Source organism: Anolis carolinensis, unplaced genomic scaffold (genome assembly GCF_035594765.1).
Source record: "Anolis carolinensis isolate JA03-04 unplaced genomic scaffold, rAnoCar3.1.pri scaffold_8, whole genome shotgun sequence".
Lineage (NCBI taxonomy): Eukaryota > Metazoa > Chordata > Lepidosauria > Squamata > Dactyloidae > Anolis > Anolis carolinensis.
In genome coordinates, this window is record NW_026943819.1 from 30321203 (window position 1) to 30346265 (window position 25063).

A 25063-nucleotide genomic window follows, 5' to 3' on the forward strand; every position below is an offset into this window, starting at 1 on the left:
GTTTGTGATGACAACCACTGTACAGTATATAATAAATGTTCATTTTTTTGTTCAACAATAAATGTGAATTCTTCTTCATGGAAAAATAAGACACCCCCTGAAAATAAGACCTAGAGCATCTTTGGGAGCAAAAATTAATATAAGACACTGTCTTATTTTCGGGGAAACACAGGTAAAGGTAAAGGTTTTCCCCTGACGTTAAGTCCAGTTGTGACCGACTCTGGGAGTTGGTGCTCATCTCCATTTCTAAGCTGAAGAGCCGCCGTTGTCTGTAGACACCTCCAAGGTCATGTGGCCATTGGCATGACTGCATGGAGCGCTGTTACCTTCCCACCGGAGCAGTACCTATTGATCTACTCACATTGGCATGTTTTCGAACTGCTAGGTTGGCAGGAGCTGGGGTTAACAGCGGGCGCTCATTCCGCTCCCAGGATCTGAACCTGAGACTTTAACACACTGCGCCACCAGGGGCCTTATATATATATATATATATATAGATAGATAGATAGATAGATAGATAGATTATCTATATATATAAAATGTACTGTCCACTTGTTGTATAATATATGAGTTTTGGGAGAGGAGCGTATTATATGATATGTATTATATTACACATTATATATATATTATGTGACATTGCTGTATTACATATGATATAATGTGCTCTTCTCCCAAAGCATAAATTGCATGTTTTAGGCCATGTGTGTTCTCCCCAAGGTGTGCCCAATGAAGGCTGTTTGCTCGGAGACGAAAGCGCCCGGTTGTGGGGGTTTGTCTTGCGGGCGTTGGCTTCCTCGGTGGGCAGCTCCACTTGAGTGTCATCCCTCCTAAGCCCAGGGCAAATATTTGGCCCAAGTGCCTGGATTAACAACACTCGGCATTTGAAAAATGTTCTGTTCCTGGTTTGAGAGGGTTATTCCCGATTCATTGTGCGGTCCTGCCTTGGAAAGGAGTTGTTCCACTCCAGAAACTTCGTTGTTTTCAAAGACTCAATGAGAAATGCATTGTGTAATGAAGTACGAATTTTTGGTTTGCAGATGTTATGTTTAATTGTGTGTTTATGTTTTAAAAGGGTAAGTATTACAGTTATTGCATCTCAGCACTCGGAGGCTGGTTGCCATGGAGAAGTAGGCGGAGCCAGCTGCCGTTTGTTGAAGAAGTACAGAGTTTAAAAAAGGGATTCAGTCTGTGCTCTGATGAGGCACAGGGAAGATTGATCCTAGATTGAGGGGATCAAGGAGACTCAATTGTTCATTTTGAGTCGGTTTAAAATAAGTTTGGTGACTTATTTAATGTAGTCTGTGTCCTGGTAAGGAACAGAGATTCTGTGATCGTATCACAGGGGTGACTGCGGTTTAAAAGTAGCAGAGAAAGAAGTGACACTTAGAGTTTGACTCATCTCATTCTAGTATTGTAACTGTTAAATAAAATACCTCTAAGTGAGAAACAGTGGAGGCCATTCAGACCTAAACCCTGCAAACGCTTCTGAAACTTGGAAGCCAAAAGGCTCCCACTTATGCAGCCGGGTGGGATTTTTTTGTCTGATGCAGAAGAGCCGGGTTCGAATCAAGCCAAGCAGACATGCAGGGCCTTTGCATGGGTTGCCAGTGATGCCACACATGCAAACTTATTTTGCCTGTACATATCAGTTTTCAAACCAAGCCCATGGCTAAAGGAAAACACAATCAAAGCCCTCCCGACAGATGGCCACCCACTTTTTCCAAGAGACATGGCAGATTGGTAGACCAATATATACAGTAGAGTCTCACTAATCCAAGCCTCGCTTGTCCAAGCCTCTGGATAATCCAAGCCATTTTTGTAGTCAATGTTTCCAATATATCGTGGTATTTTGGTGCTAAATTCGTAAATACAGTAATTACAACATAACATTACTGAGTATTGAACTACTTTTTCTGTCAAATTTGTTGTATAACATGAAGTTTTGGTGCTTAATTTGTAAAATCATAACCTAATTTGATGTTTAATAGGCTTTTCCTTGATCAGTCCTTATAATCCAAGATATTCGCTTATCCAAGCTTCTGCTGGCCCGTTTAGCTTGGATTAGTGAGACTCCACTGTAATATGTATGTGTGTATATAGATAGATATGAAATCGATAAATAGATATGATAGATATATCATAAAATTATAGATTTGGAAGAGAACCCAAAAGGCCATCCAGTCGAACCCCTTCTGTCATACAGGAAGACACAATCAAAGCCCTCCCGACAGATGGCCACCCAGCCTATATTGACAATATATAGATGATAGATAGATAGAGATAGAGATATCATAAAATCATAGATTTGGAAGAGAACTCAAGGAAGGAGTCATCCACCTCCCCCTTCTGGCATAAAGGAAGACACCATTAAAGCCTTTCTGACAGATGGCCATCCAGCCCGAGATATGGCAAATCAGTAGACAGATATTGTTTGTGTATGTATATATGTGTATGTGTATATATATATAAGCATATGTGTGTATGTATATATGTATGTACTGTGTATGCATGTATATGTGTATATGTGTGTATATATATATGTGTGTGTGTGTGTGTATGGTATGTGTATGTACACACATGTACACACATTCATATATATACGGATACACAGACATACATATATATACGTATAATGGTGGATATACCATAAAATCATAGATTTGGGAAAGAACCCATTCTGTCATGCAGGGAGATGCCATCAAATCCCTCCCGACAGATGGCCAGCCAGCTTTGCTTCAAAACTTCTAGCATTTCCATGTAATTGAAGGCAGTTTGCCCAAAAGCTTATGATAGTGGAGTCGATGCCCAACATCTCTGTCCAGAGATGGTGGTTTTGAGCTGAAAAACCTAGCAGAGCCCTGCAAAACCGTGGGATTGAACCAGCTGTGGGATGGGAACGGGGCCAAGGAATAAGCGACACAGGCTTGCTCATTCTGGGAAGGCTTTTAATTGGGAATCAGCCTCCGTGGGTGCTGAAGGGAAATCCCACCGTGGGGAGAAAGTGGGGGGCCGGCAGGGCCTTAGTACTGGAAGGACTCTCCGCAGTAGCTGATGCCCAGGAGGAAGAGCACGTCCGCCTGCCAGCACGACTCGGAGAAGTAGGCAAAGCTCCGTCCTGCAGAGGAAAAAGGTCGTTCATATATACCGTATATACTCGGGTATAAGCCGACCCGAATATAAGCCGAGGCACCTAAAAGAGGCACCTGAAGAGAGATGATAGAGATATAGGATGGATGGATGGATGGATGGATAGGAGATAGAGAAGGAAGTTACAGTTGATAGATGATGGATGGATGGATAGATAGATAGAGATAGAGAAAGGAGGGATAGATAGATAGATAGATAGATAGATAGATAGATAGAGATGATATAGATAGATAGATAGATAGATAGATAGATAGATAGATAGATAGATAGATAGATAGTAGACATGTCCGATCGATGGAAAACGTGTTTCAATTCTCGTTTCTAAAGTAGTGGGTGCTGGCGCTTCGATATAGAGAGTATTTCCGATTTTTTCACCCAAAAATTTCGGATATTTCCGAAAATTCGTAATGATTCTAAATGTTTCTAAAATGGCGGATGCACATGCGCAATCGCCAAAAAAAAAAAAAAAAAAAAGGAACCAATGGGGGGGACTTTTACAGGGCTCTCCCGCCCTCATTTCTTGAGCTATCCTCATCAAATTTGCAAATAAGCTCCCATTCAAGGTAGGTTGCAGAAACAAAATAATTTAAAAAATATTTTTAAAAATATATTTTTAAAAAAAATTTTTGGGGAAAAAAATTAACGAAACATTAAGAGACAATTAGAGAATGGGCCAACAATGGTTCGAATTACATTGCTGGTTGCGCTATGAGACAATGTCTTGGAATGCGTATCAAAAAGCGAGAACAATCCGAAATAATTCCGATATACGATTCAAAACGATTTTTTGGACATGTCTAATAGATAGATAGATAGAGATAGGAAGGAGATAGAGATGAAAGTTACAGATGATGGATGGATGGATGGATGGATGGATAGATAGATAGATAGATAGATAGATAGATAGATGATAGATAGGAAGGAGATAGAGATGGAAGTTACAGATGATGGATGGATGGATGGATGGATAGATAGATAGATAGATAGATAGATAGATAGATAGATAGATAGATAGATAGATGATAGATAGGAAGGAGATAGAGATGGAAGTTACAGATGATGGATGGATGGATGGATGGATGGATGGATAGATAGATAGAGATATAGATAGAGAGATAGATAGAGAGATAGATGATAGATAGGAAGGAGATAGAGATGGAAGTTACAGATGATGGATGGATGGATGGATGGATGGATGGATGGATGGATGGATGGATAGATAGATAGAGATATAGATAGAGAGATAGATAGAGAGATAGAGAGATAGATAGATAGATAGATAGATAGATAGATAGATAGATAGATAGATGATAGATAGGAAGGAGATAGAGATGGAAGTTACAGATGATGGATGGATGGATAGATAGATAGATAGATAGGAAGGAGATAGAGATGGAAGTTACAGATGATGGATGGATGGATGGATAGATAGATAGAGATATAGATAGAGAGATAGATAGAGAGATAGAGAGATAGATAGATAGATAGATAGATAGATAGATAGATAGATAGATGATAGATAGGAAGGAGATAGATGGAAGTTACAGATGATTGATGATGGATGGATAGATGGATGAGAGAGAGATGGAGAGAGATGGTAGAGATATATGATGGATGGATGGATGGATAGATGGATGGATGGATGGATGGATGGATGTCCAGCTCACCTTTGGCTTCATAGGCGGGGAAGGTGGGGATCCCTCGGCACAGGGCCTGGATGTTCTTCCCGTACGGGGCCAGGTCCGTGATGCGCTTGGAGGAGACCACGTAGGTGACCTCTTTGTGGGCGGGCCCTTTGGTGCGGTCCTTCTACAGGTGCGGGAAGCAAGGCCAGGGCGTTAGGAGGGCAGGGCAGGGCAGGGGTGGCCGGACCCTGACCCCGGGGCTGACCGCTTGCAGGGAGCCTCACCTGCTTGATCCTGATGGCATCGGGGAGCGTGGTGACGTCCGGCATGACCTCGGGGTTCATTCTGGACAAGATGCAGGACTTCTTGGACAGGACCCGGGTGGCCACGTAGCCCTGCCCCGGCCAAACAGAAGGCGGTGGTTATAGTTTCCCAAGGACCACTCTTACAGGACAGCTTTCAAAGCGATTTGGGATCTCTTTGGCGGCCTCTGCTCACGGCTATGGATCCCTGGGCGTGGCCACTTAGGCAGAGAAGGCGAAAGACCTTGGGAAACTACAACTCCCAGGATCCCGTAGCATTGAGCCATGCCAGTCCAAGAGGCACCAGACTGCATTAATACTGAAGACACATCGGTTGGAATAATTGAGATCTACGGCATTTGCTTAACAATATTTGCTATGGATCAGTTCTGTGATATTTAATGTAATAGTCGACACAGCAAGATCATAAATCTTCTCATAGATGATGGGGAAAAAACTAGGAGGCTAATAAGCTTGCACTGAAACAATGGGCCTGAAAACGCATGCTCACAGCAATGGAATAAGTGATGTAACGGCAAATAGTTTATGCCGCCTGCGCACACAAAGGGAAAAGTTTCTTTGGAAATTCTTTGGGCAGGACTGTGGCGCAGCTGGTTAGCAGCCAGGTGTAATAAATCACTACTGACCGAGACATCATGAGAGCGGATTGAGCTCCTGACCATTAATAGCCTAGCTCGCTGTTGACCTATGCAGCTCGAAAGACAGTTGCATCTGTCAAGTAGAAAATGTAGGTACCACTTTATGCGGGGAGGCTAATTTAACTACTGTATATACTTGAGTATAAGCCTAGTTTTTCAGCCCTTTTTTAAGACTGAAAAAGCCCCCCTCGGCTTATACTCGGGTGAGGGTCCTGGTTGGCTTATATTCAGGTCGGCTTATACTCGAGTATATATGGTCCATGTATTATTTTTCTCTATTATTATTGGCATTATTACATTTATTATTTTTCTCTATTATTGTTGCTACTATTACATTTATTTTACTCTATATTTATTATTATTATTAATACATTTATTATTTCACTCTGATCTTATTATTATTATATTTATTATTGTACTCTATTTATTACTAGATGTATTATTTTCCTGTAATAACAGTAATAATAATTATTATTATTATTAATAATAATAATTACATGTATTATTTTACTCTATTATTATTAAAAGGATACATAAGCACATTTACATTGAAGAAGACGAGAAGAATGATTTGATCAGCGTTAGACAGTCTTATCTTAAATTTGAGCTTTATGTAAATATTCAAAAACTTTTAACCTACTGATGCCTCAATTAATGTAATTTTATTGGTATCTATTTTTATTTCTGAAATGTACTACCCTCGGCTTACACTTGAGTCAATGTTTTCCCAGTTTTTTTGTGATAAAATTAGGTGCCTCGGCTTATATTTGGGTTGACTTATATTCGAGTATATACGGTATTTTTATTTCTGAAATGTACTACCCTCGGCTTACACTTGAGTCAATGTTTTCCCAGTTTTTTGTGATAAAATTAGGTGCTTCGGCCTATATTCGGGTTGACTTATATTCAAGTATATACGGTATTTTTATTTCTGAAATGTACTACCCTCAGCTTACACTTGAGTCAATGTTTTCCCAGTTTTTTTGTGATAAAATTAGGTGCCTCGGCTTATATTCGGGTCGACTTATATTCGAGTATATACGGTATTTTTATTACTGAAATGTACTACCCTCAGCTTATACTTGAGTCAATGTTTTCCCAGTTTTTTTGTGATAAAATTAGGTGCCTCGGCTTATATTTGGGTTGACTTATATTCGAGTATATACGGTATTTTTATTTCTGAAATGTACTACCCTCGGCTTACACTTGAGTCAATGTTTTCCCAGTTTTTTGTGATAAAATTAGGTGCTTCGGCCTATATTCGGGTTGACTTATATTCAAGTATATACGGTATTTTTATTTCTGAAATGTACTACCCTCGGCTTACACTTGAGTCAATGTTTTCCCAGTTTTTTTGTGATAAAATTAGGTGCCTCGGCTTATATTCGGGTCGACTTATATTCGAGTATATACGGTATTTTTATTACTGAAATGTACTACCCTCAGCTTATACTTGAGTCAATGTTTTCCCAGTTTTTTTGTGATAAAATTAGGTGCCTCGGCTTATATTCGGGTTGACTTATATTCGAGTATATACGGTATTTTTATTACTGAAATGTACTACCCTCAGCTTATACTTGAGTCAATGTTTTCCCAGTTTTTTTGTGATAAAATTAGGTGCCTCGGCTTATATTCGGGTTGACTTATATTCGAGTATATACGGTATTTTTATTACTGAAATGTACTACCCTCAGCTTATACTTGAGTCAATGTTTTCCCAGTTTTTTTGTGATAAAATTAGGTGCCTCGGCTTATATTCGGGTTGACTTATATTCGAGTATATACGGTATTTTTATTACTGAAATGTACTACCCTCAGCTTATACTTGAGTCAATGTTTTCCCAGTTTTTTTGTGATAAAATTAGGTGCCTCGGCTTATATTCGGGTTGACTTATATTCGAGTATATACGGTATTTTTATTACTGAAATGTACTACCCTCAGCTTATACTTGAGTCAATGTTTTCCCAGTTTTTTTGTGATAAAATTAGGTGCCTCGGCTTATATTCGGGTTGACTTATATTCGAGTATATACGGTATTTTTATTACTGAAATGTACTACCCTCAGCTTATACTTGAGTCAATGTTTTCCCAGTTTTTTTGTGATAAAATTAGGTGCCTTGGCTTATATTCGGGTTGGCTTATATTCGAGTATATACGGTAAATACTGCAAATAAATAAAATAAAGGACAGTTCAAATTGTCTATCAAAACAGAAGCTGGATTAAGGGGTGTGTGGCTTCAAAGGGATGGACAGTTTGGCCTCGCTTGGTGTGAACATGGAAGCCCTTGAGATGGTCTAGAACGTTCTAGGTCCTTCAATGCAACTCAATGGCCAACCTCCATTGGAACTGGACTCTGGAGTCGCACCGGAGGGATCTAGTGATCCTGAGGGATCAACCAGACCAAATCTAGAGGAGCCAGGTGCAACTGCTTGCACTGTAATGCATGGCAAGCGTGTGACTGGTTTTGTAAATGCGTCTTACGTTCTTGTAATCCCAGACGGTGTTCCAGGAGTTCCACCCGTTGTTGTTGTCCACGTTGACCACCTGCTTCTGGTTGTCGATGCTGACCGACTGGTGGGCACGGCCCCCCACGTTGCCCTGGTTCCTCTCGCTGATGTTCTTGGGGGAAAAGGCAGAGCACGTCAGGGTCATAGAATCATAGAATCGTAGAGTTGGAAGAGACCACAGGGGCCATCTAGTCCAACCCCATTCTGCCAAGAAGCAGGGTCCAGGCCGTCCAGAGCCACACGGGGCCCTCCAAAGGACATCTAGCCCACCCCAAAGGCACCACACTTGGATGGAGAAGCACCATCCACCCACCCCCGACAGATGGCCATCCAGCCTCTGCATCATCATCATCATCATCATCATCATCATCATCATCATCATCATCATCATAATAGCCAACAGAGTGTCTGCTGTGGACTCAACTTGTGTTTCAAATAATAATAATAATAATAATAATAATAATAATAATAATAATAATAATAATACAAAATCCACGCACCCCTGACAGATGGCCATCCAGCCTCTGCATAATAATAATAATAATAATAATAATAATAATAATAATAATAATAATAATAATAATACAAAATCCACGCACCCCCGACAGATGGCCATCCAGCCTTTGCATAATAATAATAATAATAATAATAATAATAATAATAATAATAGCCAACAGAGTGTCTGCTGTGGACTCAACTTGTGTTTCAAATAATAATAATAATAATAATAATAATAATAATAATAATAATAATAATAATAATAATACAAAATCCACGCACCCCTGACAGATGGCCATCCAGCCTCTGCATCATAATAATAATAATAATAATAATAATAATAATAATAATAATAATAATAATAACCAACAGAGTGTCTGCTGTGGACTCAACTTGTTGTGTTTATAATAATAATAATAATAATAATAATAATAATAATAATAATAATAATACAAAATCCACGCACCCCTGACAGATGGCCATCCAGCCTCTGCATAATAATAATAATAATAATAATAATAATAATAATAATAATAATAATAATAGCCAACAGATTGTCTGCTGTGGACTCAACTTGTTGTGTTTATAATAATAATAATAATAATAATAATAATAATAATAATACATCACACAGTCCTAGACACTTGGGAAGTGTTCGACTTGTGATTTTGTGATACAAAATCCAGCATATCTATCTTGTTTGCTGTGTCATAATAAAATAATAATAATAATAATAATAATAATAATAATAATAATAATAATAATAATACATCACACAGTCCTAGACACTTGGGAAGTGTTCGACTTGTGATTTTGTGATACAAAATCCAGCATATCTATCTTGTTTGCTGTGTAATAATAATAATAATAATAATAATAATAATAATAATAATAATCCAAAAATACATCACACAGTCCTAGACACTTGAGAAGTGTTCGACTTGTGATTTTGTGAAACAAAATCCAGCATATCTATTTTGTTTGTTGTTTTATACAATAAAATAATAATCATCATCATCATCATCATCATCATAGGAAGAGACCTTAAGGGCCACCCAGTCCAACTCCCTTTATTCTTCCTTCAGCAGGAAAAGCGCAATCAAAGCAACCCCGACAGATGGCCATCCAGCCTCGGTTGCAACCCATGGATATAAATGGACATTCCCTTCCTGCAAATTATTTTGACATGCCTTAATCTTAGACCCATGTCCCAAGGCCAATGTTGTTGCTGATTGCAATGCTGTGATGGAATGAATGGGTTTGTACTGTCAGAAATAAATGCTACTCACATTGGTGGCCAAAGTGGGGGCCAGGAGAGCGCCCAGGAACGCAATGCTCAGGATCTGGAAAGAAGACAAAGGATTAATATTACATTGCAACCACTGGCAATAATAATGGATCATTGATCACTGATCATTGATAATCGATAACTGATCATTGATAACCAATAACCAATACCCAATAATAATAATGTATACCCAATAATCAATAACTGACATGCAATAATTAATAATTGACTGTTGATAATTAATAATTTATATCCAATAATCAATACTCAATATTTATAATTAATAATATGATAATAATGGATAATATGATAATTAATAATATGATAATAATAATATCCCAAGGCAGTTAACAATGAGATGAAAAAAGGAAATATTTATACAAATAGAATAATACACCAGAGAGCATTTTTGTGCCATTTTCTCCTGGAATTTGACAACCTGAAGCATTTGCACAGGAGACAATTTTACATATTTATACACACACACAATCCTGTTTTTCTGTAGTAAAAAAAAAAAATCTTGCAATGGAGAAAATTTTATACATATATATGCAAAGCGTATATATATATATGCATATGCGCAAATTAAATTTATATATAATGCACAAATTATATGAATGTATAAATTATATGAATTGTATTTTCACACAAATGTAGTGAAAATAATGTTTTTACAGAAAAAAATGATATATAAACACATATAATTTCCAATTACTGTATATATATTGCACAAAAATGCTTTTTTCTATAGTAAAATAATCTTTTTATGGAAGAAATTTTATATATATATATATATATATATATATATATATATATATATATAAATGTGCATAATTAGGACCAAGTTAACAACAAAACTACTGGGCCAAATCACAACAAATTTGGCCACAATACTCATCACTTTCCAAGGAGTGACCTTGCAGCTCCAAAGCCTGGCTGCTTCCTACCTAGGGCTCTCTCTCTCTCTCTCTCTCTCTCTCTCTCTCTCTCTCTCTCTCTCTCTCTCTCTCTCTCTATATATATATATATATATATAAGAGTGATGGCATCAGGGCAGCGGACAAAACAACAAAACTACAGGCCCCCCAACCTCGAAATTTGACAACACAACCCATCATCCATGGCTCTAGGTTGATACAACAAAAAGAAAAGAAAAATAAAGTCCTACTTAGAGGGAGAGCAATAATTGTTTTTATCCAATTGCTGCCAGTTTAGAAGGCTAAGCTCCGCCCACTTGGTCTCCTAGCAACCCACTCAGCCCAGTGTTAATAAAAGAATAAAAAATAAATACAAATAATACAATAAAAATAATAAAAACACTAAAATAATTAAAAACACTAAAAAATTAATACAATAAAATACTATAACAAAATAACTAAAAATAATACAACAAAATAATAAAATATAATAAATAAAAAAGATAAGTTACAATAAAATTAATTTTAAAAAATACAAATAATGTTAAATAAAAATTCCACAACAACTTTTAACCAATACTACCGCCACTTTGCCACAGCAACGTGTGGCTGGGCACAGCTAGTATATATATATATTGCAGTGAAAATAATTTTCCATGCACAGGAAAAAAAAACCCCATTTAATTAGCAGGAAACCCATCTGTACTGCTTTAATGCAATGCAATGCAATGCAATGGAATCCCGGGAGTTGTGGCTTGCACGTTTGGCAAGCTGCAACTTGCAGGATTCCATCACCTCAAAGTGGTCTCAAACTGCATCAGTTCTTCTGTGCAGACGCTCCCTAGAAACGGAAAGGTACTTACAAGCAGCTTCATGGTGTTGCCGGGCGAGAGAGCGAAGGCTGGCTGAAGGCGAAGCCTTTTGCTTTATATACCTGGATCCGCACAGGCTCAGGTGAGAGCGAGCGAGGGATGGAGATAAAAGAGTCTTATCTGCCGGCCTTTCTCCCCTTGTGTCCGGCAGGGCAGGGACCACGGAGATAAGCCCTAGAGAGATAAGCCCTAGGGCTTGGCCGCACCCAACGGCAACACCTGTGTGCTTTGCGATAGCCAGAAGGAAAGGTGTCGTCCCTTCAATCAAACGCTTTCCCATGAGCCTTGTCATCAAGATTTTGCTGTTGGTCTTTCAGGTGGAAAAGGGCAGAACGTATTTCAACCCTCAAAATAAATACTGCTGAGTCAAGACGGGGTGCGGTCGGATCACCATTAATACGCCGAGTCCGCGTTATCGATTATCCTATCGGCCGTGTCGAAACATTTGACAAATGGGACAAACCCATTGAGCCCATACAGCACACAACCCCCATGGCAACCAAGGCAAGCTGATCACAAGGGATTGAGATCCTGACCCAGATCTAATATCTGTCTCACCCCCACCCTTTGCACCAACTGGCTCCAAATACGCAGATCTCCGTTGAGTTGACCCCAGGGCTGCACATGGGCGAGATACATCACCCGGAAGCTGTGTTTGGCCCACAGACATGGCCTCAAAGCCATCTTTGCATGACAGAGGAAGTCCGAGGACTGCATTTGGACCACAGATGTGGTCCCAGGGCTGCCTTTGGGCTACAGACATGACCCAAAAGCCGTAGGTGGACAATAGATGAAGTTTGAGGGTTGCCTTTGGACAAGAGGTGCTGTCTTGAGGCTGCCTTCAGGCTACGAAGGTGGCCCAAGGGTTGCCTTTAGGCTACAGACATGACCCAGCTATAGATTATATAAATATATAATGAATAAATAAATACATTTTAGACTTAGGCTCGCCCAAAGTCTGAAATGACTTGACGACAACAACAATCCTAATTAACTTGACTATCTCATTGGCCAGAAGCAGGCCCACACTTCCCATTGAAATTCTGATAGGTTTATGTTGGTTACAATTGTTTTCATTGTTGTTGTTGTTTTGCACTACAAATAAGACATGTGCAGTGTGCATAGGAATTTGTTCGTTTTTTTTCCTTTTCCAAATGATAATTCGGCCCCTCCTCAGTCTGAAGGATTGTGAACCGGCCCTCGGCTTTAAAAGTTTGAGGACCCCTGCCATAGATAATCCTTGGATTTATTTCCTTTGACTCCAAATATATTATCCACACACACATCTATATATATAAAAGAGTGATGGCATCACGGCGACCGACAAAACAACAAAACTACAGGCCCCCCAACCTCAAAATTTGACAACACAACCCATCATCCATGCCTCCAGGTTGATACAACAAAAAGAAAAGAAAAATAAAGTCCTAATTAGAGGGAGAGGAATAATAGTTTTTATCCAATTGCTGCCAGTTAGAAGGCTAAGCTCCGCCCACTTGGTCTCCTAGCAACCTACTCAGCCCAGGGGACAGGCACAGTTAGGCCTCACTTAGGCCTCTTCCACAGATTATCAGATTTTAACTGGATTATATGGCAGTGTAGACTCAAGGCCCTTCCACACAGCTATATAACCTATATATAGAATCTTATATTATCTGCTTTAACTGGATTATCTTGACTCCACACTGCCATATCATCCACTTCAGTGTGCATACTAAACATAAAGACAACCATACAACAGACATTCAGTACCACCACGACCTCAACCATTTCTCACCAACAGACAATGCCACAGCAACGCGTGGCCGGGCACAGCTAGTCTATAATAATAATATACATCACACAGTCCTAGACACTTGGGAAGTGTTCGACTTGTGATTTTGTGATACGAAACCCAGCATATCTATCTCGTTTGCTGTGACATACAATAAAATAATAACAATAATAATAATAATAATAATAATAATAATATACATCACAGAGTCCTAGAAACTTGGAAAGAGTTCGACTTGAGATTTTGTGATACGAAATCCAGTGTATCTATCTTGTTTGCTGTGTCATACAATAAAATAATAACAATAACAATAACAATAATAATAATAATAATAATATACATCACAGAGTCCTAGAAACTTGGGAAGAGTTCGACTTGAGATTTTGTGATACAAAATACAGCATATCTATCTTGTTTGCTGTGTCATAAAATAATAATAATAATAATAATAATAATAATAATAATAATAATAATAATAATAATATACATCACACGGTCCTAGGCACTTGGGAAGTGTTTGACTTGGGATTTTGTGATACGAAACCCAGTGTGTCTATCTTGTTTGCTGTGTCATAATAATAATAATAATAATAATAATAATAATAATAATAATAATAATAATACATCACACAGTCCTAGACACTTGGGAAGAGTTCGACTTGTGATTCTGTGATACGAAATCCAGCATATCTAGCTTGTTTGCTGTGTCATACAATAAAATAATAACAACAATAATAATAATAATAATAATAATAATAATAATAATAATAATAATATACATCACAGAGTCCTAGAAACTTGGGAAGAGTTCGACTTGGGATTTTGTGATACAAAATACAGCATATCTATCTTGTTTGCTGTGTCATAAAATAATAATAATAATAATAATAATAATAATAATAATAATAATAATAATAATAATAATATACATCACACGGTCCTAGGCACTTGGGAAGTGTTTGACTTGGGATTTTGTGATACGAAACCCAGTGTGTCTATCTTGTTTGCTGTGTCATAATAATAATAATAATAATAATAATAATAATAATAATAATAATAATACATCACACAGTCCTAGACACTTGGGAAGAGTTCGACTTGTGATTCTGTGATACGAAATCCAGCATATCTAGCTTGTTTGCTGTGTCATACAATAAAATAATAACAACAATAATAATAATAATAATAATAATAATAATAATAATAATATACATCACAGAGTCCTAGAAACTTGGGAAGAGTTCGACTTGGGATTTTGTGATACAAAATACAGCATATCTATCTTGTTTGCTGTGTCATACAATAAAATAATAACAACAATAATAATAATAATAATAATAATAATAATATACATCACAGAGTCCTAGAAACTTGGGAAGAGTTCGACTTGGGATTTTGTGATACAAAATACAGCATATCTATCTTGTTTGCTGTGTCATAAAATAATAATAATAATAATAATAATAATAATAATAATAATAATAATAATAACAATAATAATAATATACATCACACAGTCCTAGGCACTTGGGAAGTGTTCGACTTGGGATTTTGTGATACGAAACCCAGCATGTCTATCTTGTTTGCTGTGTCATAATAATAATAATAATAATAATAATAATAATAATAATAATAATATACATCACACAGTCCTAGGCACTTGGGAAGTGTTCGACTTGTGATTTTGTGATACGAAATCCAGTGTATCTATCTTGTTTGCTGTGTCATAATAATAATAATAATAATAATAATAATAATAATAATAATATACATCATACAATCCTAGACACTTGGAAGTGTTTGACTTGGGATTTTGTGATACGAAATCCAGCATATGCATCTCGTTTGCTGTGTCATACAATACAATAATAATAATAATAATAATAATAAATACGAAATCCAGCATGTCTATCTTGTTTGCTGTGTCATAATAAAATAATAATAATAATATACATCACACAATCCTAGACACTTGGAAGTGTTTGACTTGTGGTTTTGTGATACGAAATCCAGCATATGCATCTCGTTTGCTGTGTCATACAATACAATAATAATAATAATAATAATAATAATAATAATAATAATAATAATAATACCCTGTGTTGACTGCCATGGCTCAATGCTAGAACACACCTTCCTCTTGCAGAGCCCCCTTCTCCAATGCAACGAATGCAACCCCAAAGTGCTGCAAAAAGCCCTGAGCGAGAGGCCAAAGCGGTGTTTGCCCAAAGTGGCGTGTTTCCGTGTCGGTGGGCAAGCGGTATCGGGGTGTTGTCCATTGGCGTGGCGATAAGGCCGTTTGCCGTGGATGGCGTGTCCCCAGATAGCGGCCCCCGCACCTCCCGCCCGGGCGGAATAAAAGCCCCGGCGCCCTTGGGTTGCATTCCATTTGCTCCCGGGCCTCCCTGCAAGAAACATGAACAGCCTGGTGAGTATTTTCCCGGCACATGCGTCTCTGGCATCCGGCATGCCCCGTCTCCCCAATTTTCGCTCCAAAAGGTGCATGAGGGCAGGCCTGGGCTAACTTGGGCCCTCCCTCCGGGTGTTTTGTACTTCAACTCCCACAATTCCTAACAGCCGGTAGGGCTTATTTTCGGGCAGAGCGTATTTTCGGGTAGGCTGTATTTCTAGGTAGGGCTTATTTTCAAGTCGGGCTTATTTTCGGGTAGAGTGTATTTTCAGGTAGGGTGTATGTTCAGGTAGGGCGTATTTTCGGGTAGGGCTTATTTTCAGGTAGGGTGTATTTTCAGGTAGGGCGTATTTTCGGGTAAGACTTATTTTCAGGTAGGGCATATTTACGGGTGGGGTGTATTTTCAGGTAGGCCTTATTTTCGGGTAGGGCTTATTTTCAAGTCGGGCTTATTTTCAGGTAGAGCGTATTTTCAGGTAGGGTGTATGTTTGGGTAGGGCTTATTTTCGGGTAGGGCTTATTTTCGGGTAGGGCTTATTTTCGGGTAGGGCTTATTTTCAGGTAGGGCTTATTTTCGGGTAGGGCTTATTTTCAGGTAGGGCTTATTTTAGGGTAGGGCTTATTTTCGGGTAGGGCGTATTTTTGGGTAGGGCTTATTTCGGGTAGGGCTTATTTTCAGGTAGAGCTTATTTTGGGTAGGGCTTATTTTCAGGAAAATAACCAAAGCAATCAAAGTGGGGCATTATTATTATTATTATTATTATTACTACTACTCCTACTATTCAGCACTCAGGATCTCATAGCATTGAGCCATGGCAGTCAAAGGCGATTATTATTATTATTATTACTATTCTTGTTGCTTTCATTATTACTGCTATTATTAGCATTGCTATTATTATTATTATTATTATTATTATTATTACTAATATTATTCAGCACTCAGGATCTCATAGCATTGAGCCATGGCAATCAAAATGGGGTATTATTATTATTATTATTATTATGCAATTTTTGTTCCTCTGATATAAGATATATTTTCTTTCCTTTTTGAATTCCAGGCGGCAATAATCGCGCTTCTGGGACTCTTCTGCAGCCCGGCGTTTGGTTCTTACCAGGTAAATGGCAGAATATCGGTTTCAATGCTTGCCTGGAAACTGATTCCAAAATATCGCGGCCTTAAGGCAAACTTGCCCAAGAGAACACACTTTAAGGACTGAGTTTCTCGGGGTTCACCTGGCATGATGGGAGTTGTAGTTCACCCACAACATTATGCATTTTGGACAATTAAAACATTGACAAATAACCTGGGCAACTCTGGAGACCGAAGGTAGTATATATATATATATACTATCTGTGCCCGGCCACGCGTTGCTGTGGCAAAGTGGTGGTGGTATTGGTTAAAAATTGTTGTGTAATTTTTATTTGACGTTATTTGTATTTTTTAAATTAATTTTATTGTACGTTATCTTTTTATTTATTATATTTTATTATTTTCTTGTATTATTTTTAGTTATTTTCTGTTATTATAGTATTTTATTGTATTAATTTTTTAGTGTATTTTATTATTTTTTATTGGGTTGCTAGGAGACCAAGTGGGCGGAGCTTAGCCTTCTAACTGGCAGCAATTGGATAAAAGCAATTATTCCTCTCCCTGTAATTAGGACTTTATTTTTCTTTTCTTTTTGTTGTATCAACCTGGAGGCATGGATGATGGGTTGTGTTTTCAAATTTTGAGGTTGGGGGGGCCTTTAGTTTTGTTGTTTTGTCGGTCGCCGTGATGCCATCACTCTTTTATATATATAGATGTGTGTGTGGATAATATATTTGGAGTCAAAGGAAATAAATCCAAGGATTATCTATGGCAGGGGTCCTCAAACTTTTAAAGCCGAGGGCCGGTTCACAATCCTTCAGACTGTGGAGGGGCCGAATTATCATTTGGAAAAGGAAAAAAAACGAACAAATTCCTATGCACACTGCACATGTCTTATTTGTAGTGCAAAACAACAACAACAATGAAAACAATTGTAACCAACATAAACCTATCAGAATTTCAATGGGAAGTGTGGGCCTGCTTCTGGCCAATGAGATAGTCAAGTTAATTAGGATTGTTGTTGTCGTCAAGTCATTTCAGACTTTGGGCGAGCCTAAGTCTAAAATGTATTTATTTATTCATTCATTTACATTTATTTACTACATTTATATCCCACCCTTCTCACCCCAAAGGGGACTCAGAGCAGCTGTATGTACACACAATATATTATATTATTAGCATAGCACAATATTAGCATTATATATTACTATATTGAACTATACCACTATACTGTAATATTATATGTAATATACAATTAATATTATTATATGGTATTATTATTCGTATTATATTGCATAACATTATAATATTATTATCAATATTATCTATATATATAAAAGAGTAATGGTGTCCGTTCCTCCCACTAAACAACAAAAGAACCTAGAAATTTGGCAACACAACCCACCATCCTTGCCCATAGGTTCCGACAACAAAAATAAAATGAAAATCAAGTCCTAATTAGAGGGAGAGGAATAATCGTTTTTATCCAATTGCTGCCAGTTAGAAGGCTAAGCTCCGCCCACTTGGTCTCCTAGCAACCCACTCAGCCCAGTGTTAATAAAAGAATAAAAAATAATATAATACAAATAATACAATAAAAAATAATAAACACTAAAGTAATTAAAAACATTAAAAATAATTAATACAATAAAATACTATAATACCAAAATAACTAAAAATAATAAAATATAATAAATAAAAAAGATAAGTTACAATAAAATTAATTAAAAAATACAAATAATGTCAAATAAAAATTCCACAGTAATTTTTAACCAATACCACCACCACTTTGCCACAGCAACGCGTGGCCGGGCACAGCTAGTATGTATATACAATATATTATATTATTTAAAATGATATAAAATATTATATTATAAAACTGAGGGCGGGGGCCAGGTCAATGACCTTGGAGGGCTGCATCCGGCCCCCGGGCCTTAGTTTGGGGACCCCTGCACTATACTGTAATATTATATGCAATATATATCATATAATTAATATTATATGGTATTATTAGTATTATATTGTATCTATATATATAAAAGAGTGATGGCATCACGGCAGCGGACAAAACAACAAAAGTAAACACCCCACAACCTCGAAAATTGACAGCACCACCCCTTATCCATGCCTCTAGGTTGATACAACAAAAAGAAAAGAAAAATAAAGTCCTAATTAGAGGGAGAGGAATAATTGTTTTTATCCAATTGCTGCCAGTTAGAAGGCTAAGCTCCGCTTACTTGGTCTCCTAGCAACCCACTCAGCCCAGGGGACCCTTTACCTTAACTACCACCAATTCCTCAATACTTTATTTCCCATACCACCATACTTCGCCACAGCAATGTGTGGCCGGGCACAGCTAGTAACATTATAATATTATTATCAATATTATATGTATATACAATATATTATATTATTTAAAATGATATAAAATATTATATTATAAAACTGAGGGCGGGGGCCAGGTCAATGACCTTGGAGGGCCGCATCCGGCCCCGGGCCTTAGTTTGGGGACCCCTGATCTATGGCTATTTTATTCGGAGTGTATATATACCCCATTGTGCAGTTATTCAGTGTATGGTCGGGGATGGAAATAATGAAAATATATGGCTTTCTTTGCATTCAGGTCTATAGGATCCCGAGTCCCGACGGAGATTATGTCCAGCAAACGGTGACCATCGACAACGAGAACCAAGTGGCCAATGTCCATGTCTATGGCGGGCTCTGCTCTTCGGACACAATCTTTGACTATAAACATGTGAGTATAACACACACGCACACACACCGCCTTTGCAAACCGTATTTACTCGAGTATAAGCCTAATTTTTCAGCCCTTTTTTTAAGACTGAAAAAGCTCCCCTCGGCTTATACTCAGGTTCGGGTCCTTGTTGGCTTATATTTGGGTCGTCTTATACTCGAGAATATAGGGTACATTTACAATTTTTCTCTATTATTATTGGTATTATTCTATTTCTACTATTACTTTATTTTACTCTATTTATTATTACAGTAGAGTCTCCCTTATCCAACACTCGCTTATAATAATAATAATAATAATAATAATAATAATAATAATAATAATAATAACTTTATTTTTATACCCCGCCCCATCTCCCCGAAGGGACTCGGGGCGGCTTACATGGGGCCAAGCCCGAATAAAAACAATAGCAATATATAAATAATAATAATAATAATAATAATAATAATAATAATAATAATAATAACTTTATTTTTATACCCCGCCCCATCTCCCCGAAGGGACTCGGGGCGGCTTACATGGGGCCTTGCTCGATACAACAATATAATAACAACAACAAAACGATAAAACAAATATCCCAGTAAAAAAACACCAACATCAATAAAAACAATCATTAAAATCAACAAGCAGGATACAGTGTTAAAAACAGGAGACTATCCAACGTTCTGGATTATCCAACGCATTTTTGTAGTCAATGTTTTCAATACATCGTGATGTTTTGGTGCTAAATTTGTAAATACAGTAATTACAACATAACATTACTGTGTATTGAACTACTTTTTCTGTCAAATTTGTTGTATAACATGAAGTTTTGGTGCTTAATTTGTAAAATCATAACCTAATTTGATGTTTACTAGGCTTTTCCTTAATCTCTCCTTATTATCCAACATATTCGCTTATCCAACATTCTGCCGGCCCGTTTACGTTGGATAAGCGAGACTCTACTGTATTATTTTCCTCTATTATTATTGGCATTATTACATTTATTATTTTTCTCTATTGTTTCTACCAGTACATTTATTTTACTCTATTTATTATTACAGTAGAGTCTCCCTTCTCCAACACTCGCGTATCCAACATTCTGGATTATCCAACGCATTTCTGTAGTCAATGTTTTCAATACATTGTGATATTTTGGTGCTAAATTTGTAAATACAGTAATTACAATATAGCATTACTGCGTATTGAACTACTTTTTCTGTCAAATTTGTGGTGTAACATGATGTTTTGGTGCTTAATTTGTAAAATCATAACCTAATTTGATGTTTACTAGGCTTTTCCTTAGTCCCTCCTTATTATCCAACATATTTGCTTATCCAACATTCTGCCGGCTCGTTTATGTTGGATAAGTGAGACTCTACTGTAGTAGTAGTAATAATAATAATAATAATAATAATAATAATATAACTTTATTTATACTCCAACACCGTCTCCCAGAAGGACTCGGGGACATAACAATTAAAAATAGAGGTAGAATTACATCCCATATTAAATAATGACAACATCAGTTAAGATAAGAACAACACATTACAGTAGAGTCTCACTTATCCAACACTCGCTTATCCAACGTTCTGGATTATCCAACGCATTTCTGTAGTCAATGTTTTCAATACATCGTGATATTTTGGTGCTAAATTCGTAAGTACAGTAATTACAATATAGCATTACTGCGTATTGAACTACTTTTTCTGTCAAATTTGTTGTATAACATGAAGTTTTGGTGCTTAATTTGTAAAATCATAACCTAATTTGATGTTGACTAGGCTTTTCCTTAATCTCTCCTTATTATCCAACATATTCGCTTATCCAACATTCTGCCGGCCCGTTTACGTTGGATAAGCGAGACTCTACTGTATTATTTTTCTCTATTATTATTGGTATTATTACATTTATTATTTTTCTCTATTGTTTCTACTATTACATTTATTATTACAGTAGAGTCTCCTTTCTCCAACACTCGCGTATCCAACATTCTGGATTATCCAACGCATTTTTGTAGTCAATGTTTTCAATACATCGTGATATTTTGGTGCTAAATTCGTAAATACAGTAATTACTACATAGCATTACTGCGTATTGAACTACTTTTTCTGCCAAATTTGTGGTCTAACATGATGTTTTGGTGCTTCATTTGTAAAATCATCACCTAATTTGATGTTTAATAAGCTTTTCCTTCGTCCCTCCTTATTATCCAAGGTATTTGCTTCTTCTTCTTCTTCTTCTTCCTCCCTTCCAGGGCTACATCGCCACCCGGCTCTTCTCCCGCCGCGCGTGTTTCATCCTGAAGATGGAGAAGGACTACGTCCCGCTTCTGGAGGAAATTGGCCGCCTGTCCTATGAGAAGCAGGTACCGCGGCCTCTCCTTTCGGGGGTCCCCGGCCCAATGCGTGCCCCCCCCCCCCCCCCCCCGCCGATGCCATTCTGTGCTTTGCTTCTCCGGGAAATTAGCACCGAGTTGCACTGGAGGACCTAGAAAATCCTACTCCTTCTCCTTAGTGGTAAATAAGATCCACCAGAATTCATGCAAGGCAATTAGGTTGCTCCGTTGTTAGACTGATATCCCCAGTAATCTCTCTGAACCGTTAGGAACAAAGATATGCCAAATGCACAACATATACAGCAGATCTTCAGAAGCGTTATTTCAGTCGCCGAAAAAGAACATCTGCTCTCCCATAAAATATATTGCTTTCAAATCACGCTCCCAAGAGACCAGTAAAAAGTTAACTTAGTTGATTTACTTACAAACCTCATGTATTTAGCATACAGGTACGTTACTTATTGGCTTCATGTTAACTGGATTATACTTCAACCTGTACTATACTGTACTATACTTAGACTGTATTTCAACTGTAGAAATACATCTGCTTCAAACAGACTTCTACTCTAACTGACATCTCACTGCAGCATACTGACTATACTCCTGTTTCAACCAACTTCTAACTCAAGCCTCAACTGACTTCTAACTGACATAAGCCTCAACTGACTTCTAACTCAAACTGACTCAAGCCTTAACTGACTTCTAATTCACACTGACTCAAGCCTCATCCGACTTCTAACTCAAACTGACACAAGCCTCATCTGACTTCAAACTCAAACTGACACAAGCCTCAACCGATTTCTAACTCAAACTGACTCAAGCCTCAACTGACTTCTAACTCAAACTGACTCAAGCCTCAACTGACTTCTAACTCGAATTGACTTGAGCCTCAACTGATTTCTAACTCAAACTGACTTGAGCCTCAACTGACTTCTAACTCAAACTGACTCAAGCCTCAACTGACTTCTAAATCAAACTGACTCAAGCCTCAACTGACTTCTAACTCGAATTGACTTGAGCCTCAACTGATTTCTAACTCAAACTGACTTGAGCCTCAACTGACTTCTAACTCAAACTGACTCAAGCCTCAACTGACTTCTAAATCAAACTGACTCAAGCCTCAACTGACTTCTAACTTGAATTGACTCAAGCCTCAACTGACTTCTAACTCAAACTGACTCAAGCCTCAACTGACTTCTAACTCAAACTGATTCGAGCCTCAACCGACTTCTAACTCAAACTGATTCGAGCCTCAACCGACTTCTAACTCAAACTGATTCGAGCCTCAACCGACTTCTAACTAAAACATACTTGAGCCTTAACTGAGGCTTGTAGAAAGCTGCTATTTCCATCATTCTCTAGGAATGTCTAGGTCCTCACATGCAGGGTGTAAGATGCATGGCTATGGGGTGATACATCTCCTGGCACCGCCTGTATTGATCGTCTCCAATGGGGATGATGGGAGTTGGAGTCGAATGCCGCAGATGCAAAAGGCATATGATGAATATCGAACTGGGTTTGAGGGTCTGATTTTTGTGCGTGGTTTTCCTTGCAGATGATGAAGGAGATGATGTCCTCCAGGAACGTCTGGGTGCAGTACGAGCCCAGCGACTCCTTCTTCGGGACCATCCGGGAGTGGCTCCGGTTCGGCAGCTCCATCGAGCACCTCTGCCGGGACGTCCCCGTCTACACCGTCAAAAGGGTCGAGAGTGAGTCGCCAGAGCTAAACCACTTTATTTATTTATTTATTTATTTATTTACTTACAGCATTTGTATTCCGCCCTTCTTTCTCACCCCGAAGGGGACTCAGGGCGGATCACATCACACATATAGGCAAACATTCAATGCCTTTTAACATAGAACAGAGACAAAGACAAACACAGGCTCCGAGCTGGCCTCGAACTCATGACCTCTTGGATATCCAGCAATTGGATAAAAGCAATTATTCCTCTCTCTCAAATTAGGACTTTATTTTTCTTTTCGTTTTGTTGTATCAACCTAGAGGCGTGGATGATGGGTTGTGTTGTCAAATTTCTTGGAGGTTGGGGGGCCTGTAGTTTTGTTGCTTTGTCGGTCGCCGTGATGCCATCACTCTTTTATATATATAGATTATTAATATTGTTGTTGTTGTTGTTATGTTTATTTATACCGTGCAGAAGGGGGTCAGTCTGGATGTCCTTTGGGGGCCTCTATGGTTCTATGATTTTGCTGTGCTTGCCCATGTGTAGCCCTATGTGTCCTGCCATAAGAGTCCATTTGCGCATAGGCTGACTCCCATTGGTTCTCTCGGCAGGCGGCTTCCGTGCCAGCGGCTGTGCCAAGACGGGCATCCTGGGCATCATGGGCATCACCGTCTGCGGAAACCTGGACCTGTGAGGCCTCCTTCTTCTCTGCAAGACCCACCTCCAAATGCCCTTCCTTGGGGCCTTCCTGACCCTTCCCTTCCGTGTTCAGACCCACGAATAAAGAAGAGCAATGTTTTGCAAACCCTTGCAGCGTCTGGATTTGGCGCATCATTGAATGAAATAACCCCTTTCCTTTGGGTGTTTTGCAGATTTATTATTATTATTATTAGTATTATTATTATTATTACTATTATACCCTGCTTTCCTCTCTTAAACTGCACATGGGATGCATGGCTCAATGCCTGGGGATCCTGGGAGTTGTAGTTTCACAAGGTCTCGAGACTTGCCAAGCTACAACTCCCAGGAACCCATAGCATTTGGCCAATGCCACATCCGTTCTACAGTGCAGACCCACCGAGGGAAGACGCAGGACCTTGGAGAACTATAACTCCCAGGAACCCATGGAGAACTATAACTCCCAGTAACCTATGGAGAACTATAACTCCCAGGAACCCATGGAGAACTATAACTCCCAGTAGCCCATGGAGAACTACA

The 25063-nt window shown here is 38.2% G+C and overlaps 2 protein-coding genes across 3 annotated transcripts; one reads left to right on the top strand and one right to left on the bottom strand.

Moving 5' to 3' along the window:
- Positions 1-2928: 2928 nt before the first annotated feature.
- Positions 2929-13431, bottom strand: gkn1 (gastrokine 1). 2 transcript variants are annotated; one of them, XM_062961306.1, is made up of 6 exons: positions 11809-13431; positions 10030-10083; positions 8217-8354; positions 5057-5167; positions 4815-4956; positions 2929-3115 (listed from the first exon to the last, which is right to left on the bottom strand). In XM_062961306.1, the coding sequence occupies exons 1-6, from the start codon at positions 11818-11820 to the stop codon at positions 3021-3023; spliced, it is 552 nt and encodes a 183-aa protein (XP_062817376.1). In that variant the 5' UTR covers positions 11821-13431; the 3' UTR covers positions 2929-3020. The 2 variants fall into 2 exon arrangements, with proteins under 2 accessions (XP_062817376.1, XP_062817375.1); XM_062961305.1 differs by lacking the exon at positions 11809-13431 and having other exon boundaries at positions 10030-10613.
- Positions 13432-15798: 2367 nt separating this feature from the next.
- Positions 15799-24652, top strand: gkn2 (gastrokine 2). The gene is made up of 6 exons (XM_062961168.1): positions 15799-16019; positions 17060-17116; positions 19715-19846; positions 22083-22193; positions 23719-23872; positions 24457-24652. The coding sequence occupies exons 1-6, from the start codon at positions 16008-16010 to the stop codon at positions 24537-24539; spliced, it is 549 nt and encodes a 182-aa protein (XP_062817238.1). The 5' UTR covers positions 15799-16007; the 3' UTR covers positions 24540-24652.
- The last annotated feature ends 411 nt before the right edge of the window (positions 24653-25063 follow it).

Excerpts from the sequence above, each read along its gene's own strand:
- gkn1 (XM_062961305.1), bottom strand. The coding sequence starts at position 10,143 with ATGATCCATTATTATTGCCAGTGGTTGCAATGTAATATTAATCCTTTG. Across the intron at positions 8,355-10,029 it reads CCCCCACTTTGGCCACCAAT|AACATCAGCGAGAGGAACCA; the intron begins GTGAGTAGCATT and ends TTTTCCCCCAAG. Across the intron at positions 4,957-5,056 it reads ATGCCATCAGGATCAAGCAG|AAGGACCGCACCAAAGGGCC; the intron begins GTGAGGCTCCCT and ends CCGCACCTGTAG.
- gkn2 (XM_062961168.1), top strand. Across the intron at positions 22,194-23,718 it reads GCCTGTCCTATGAGAAGCAG|ATGATGAAGGAGATGATGTC; the intron begins GTACCGCGGCCT and ends TTTTCCTTGCAG. Across the intron at positions 23,873-24,456 it reads CACCGTCAAAAGGGTCGAGA|GCGGCTTCCGTGCCAGCGGC; the intron begins GTGAGTCGCCAG and ends TTCTCTCGGCAG.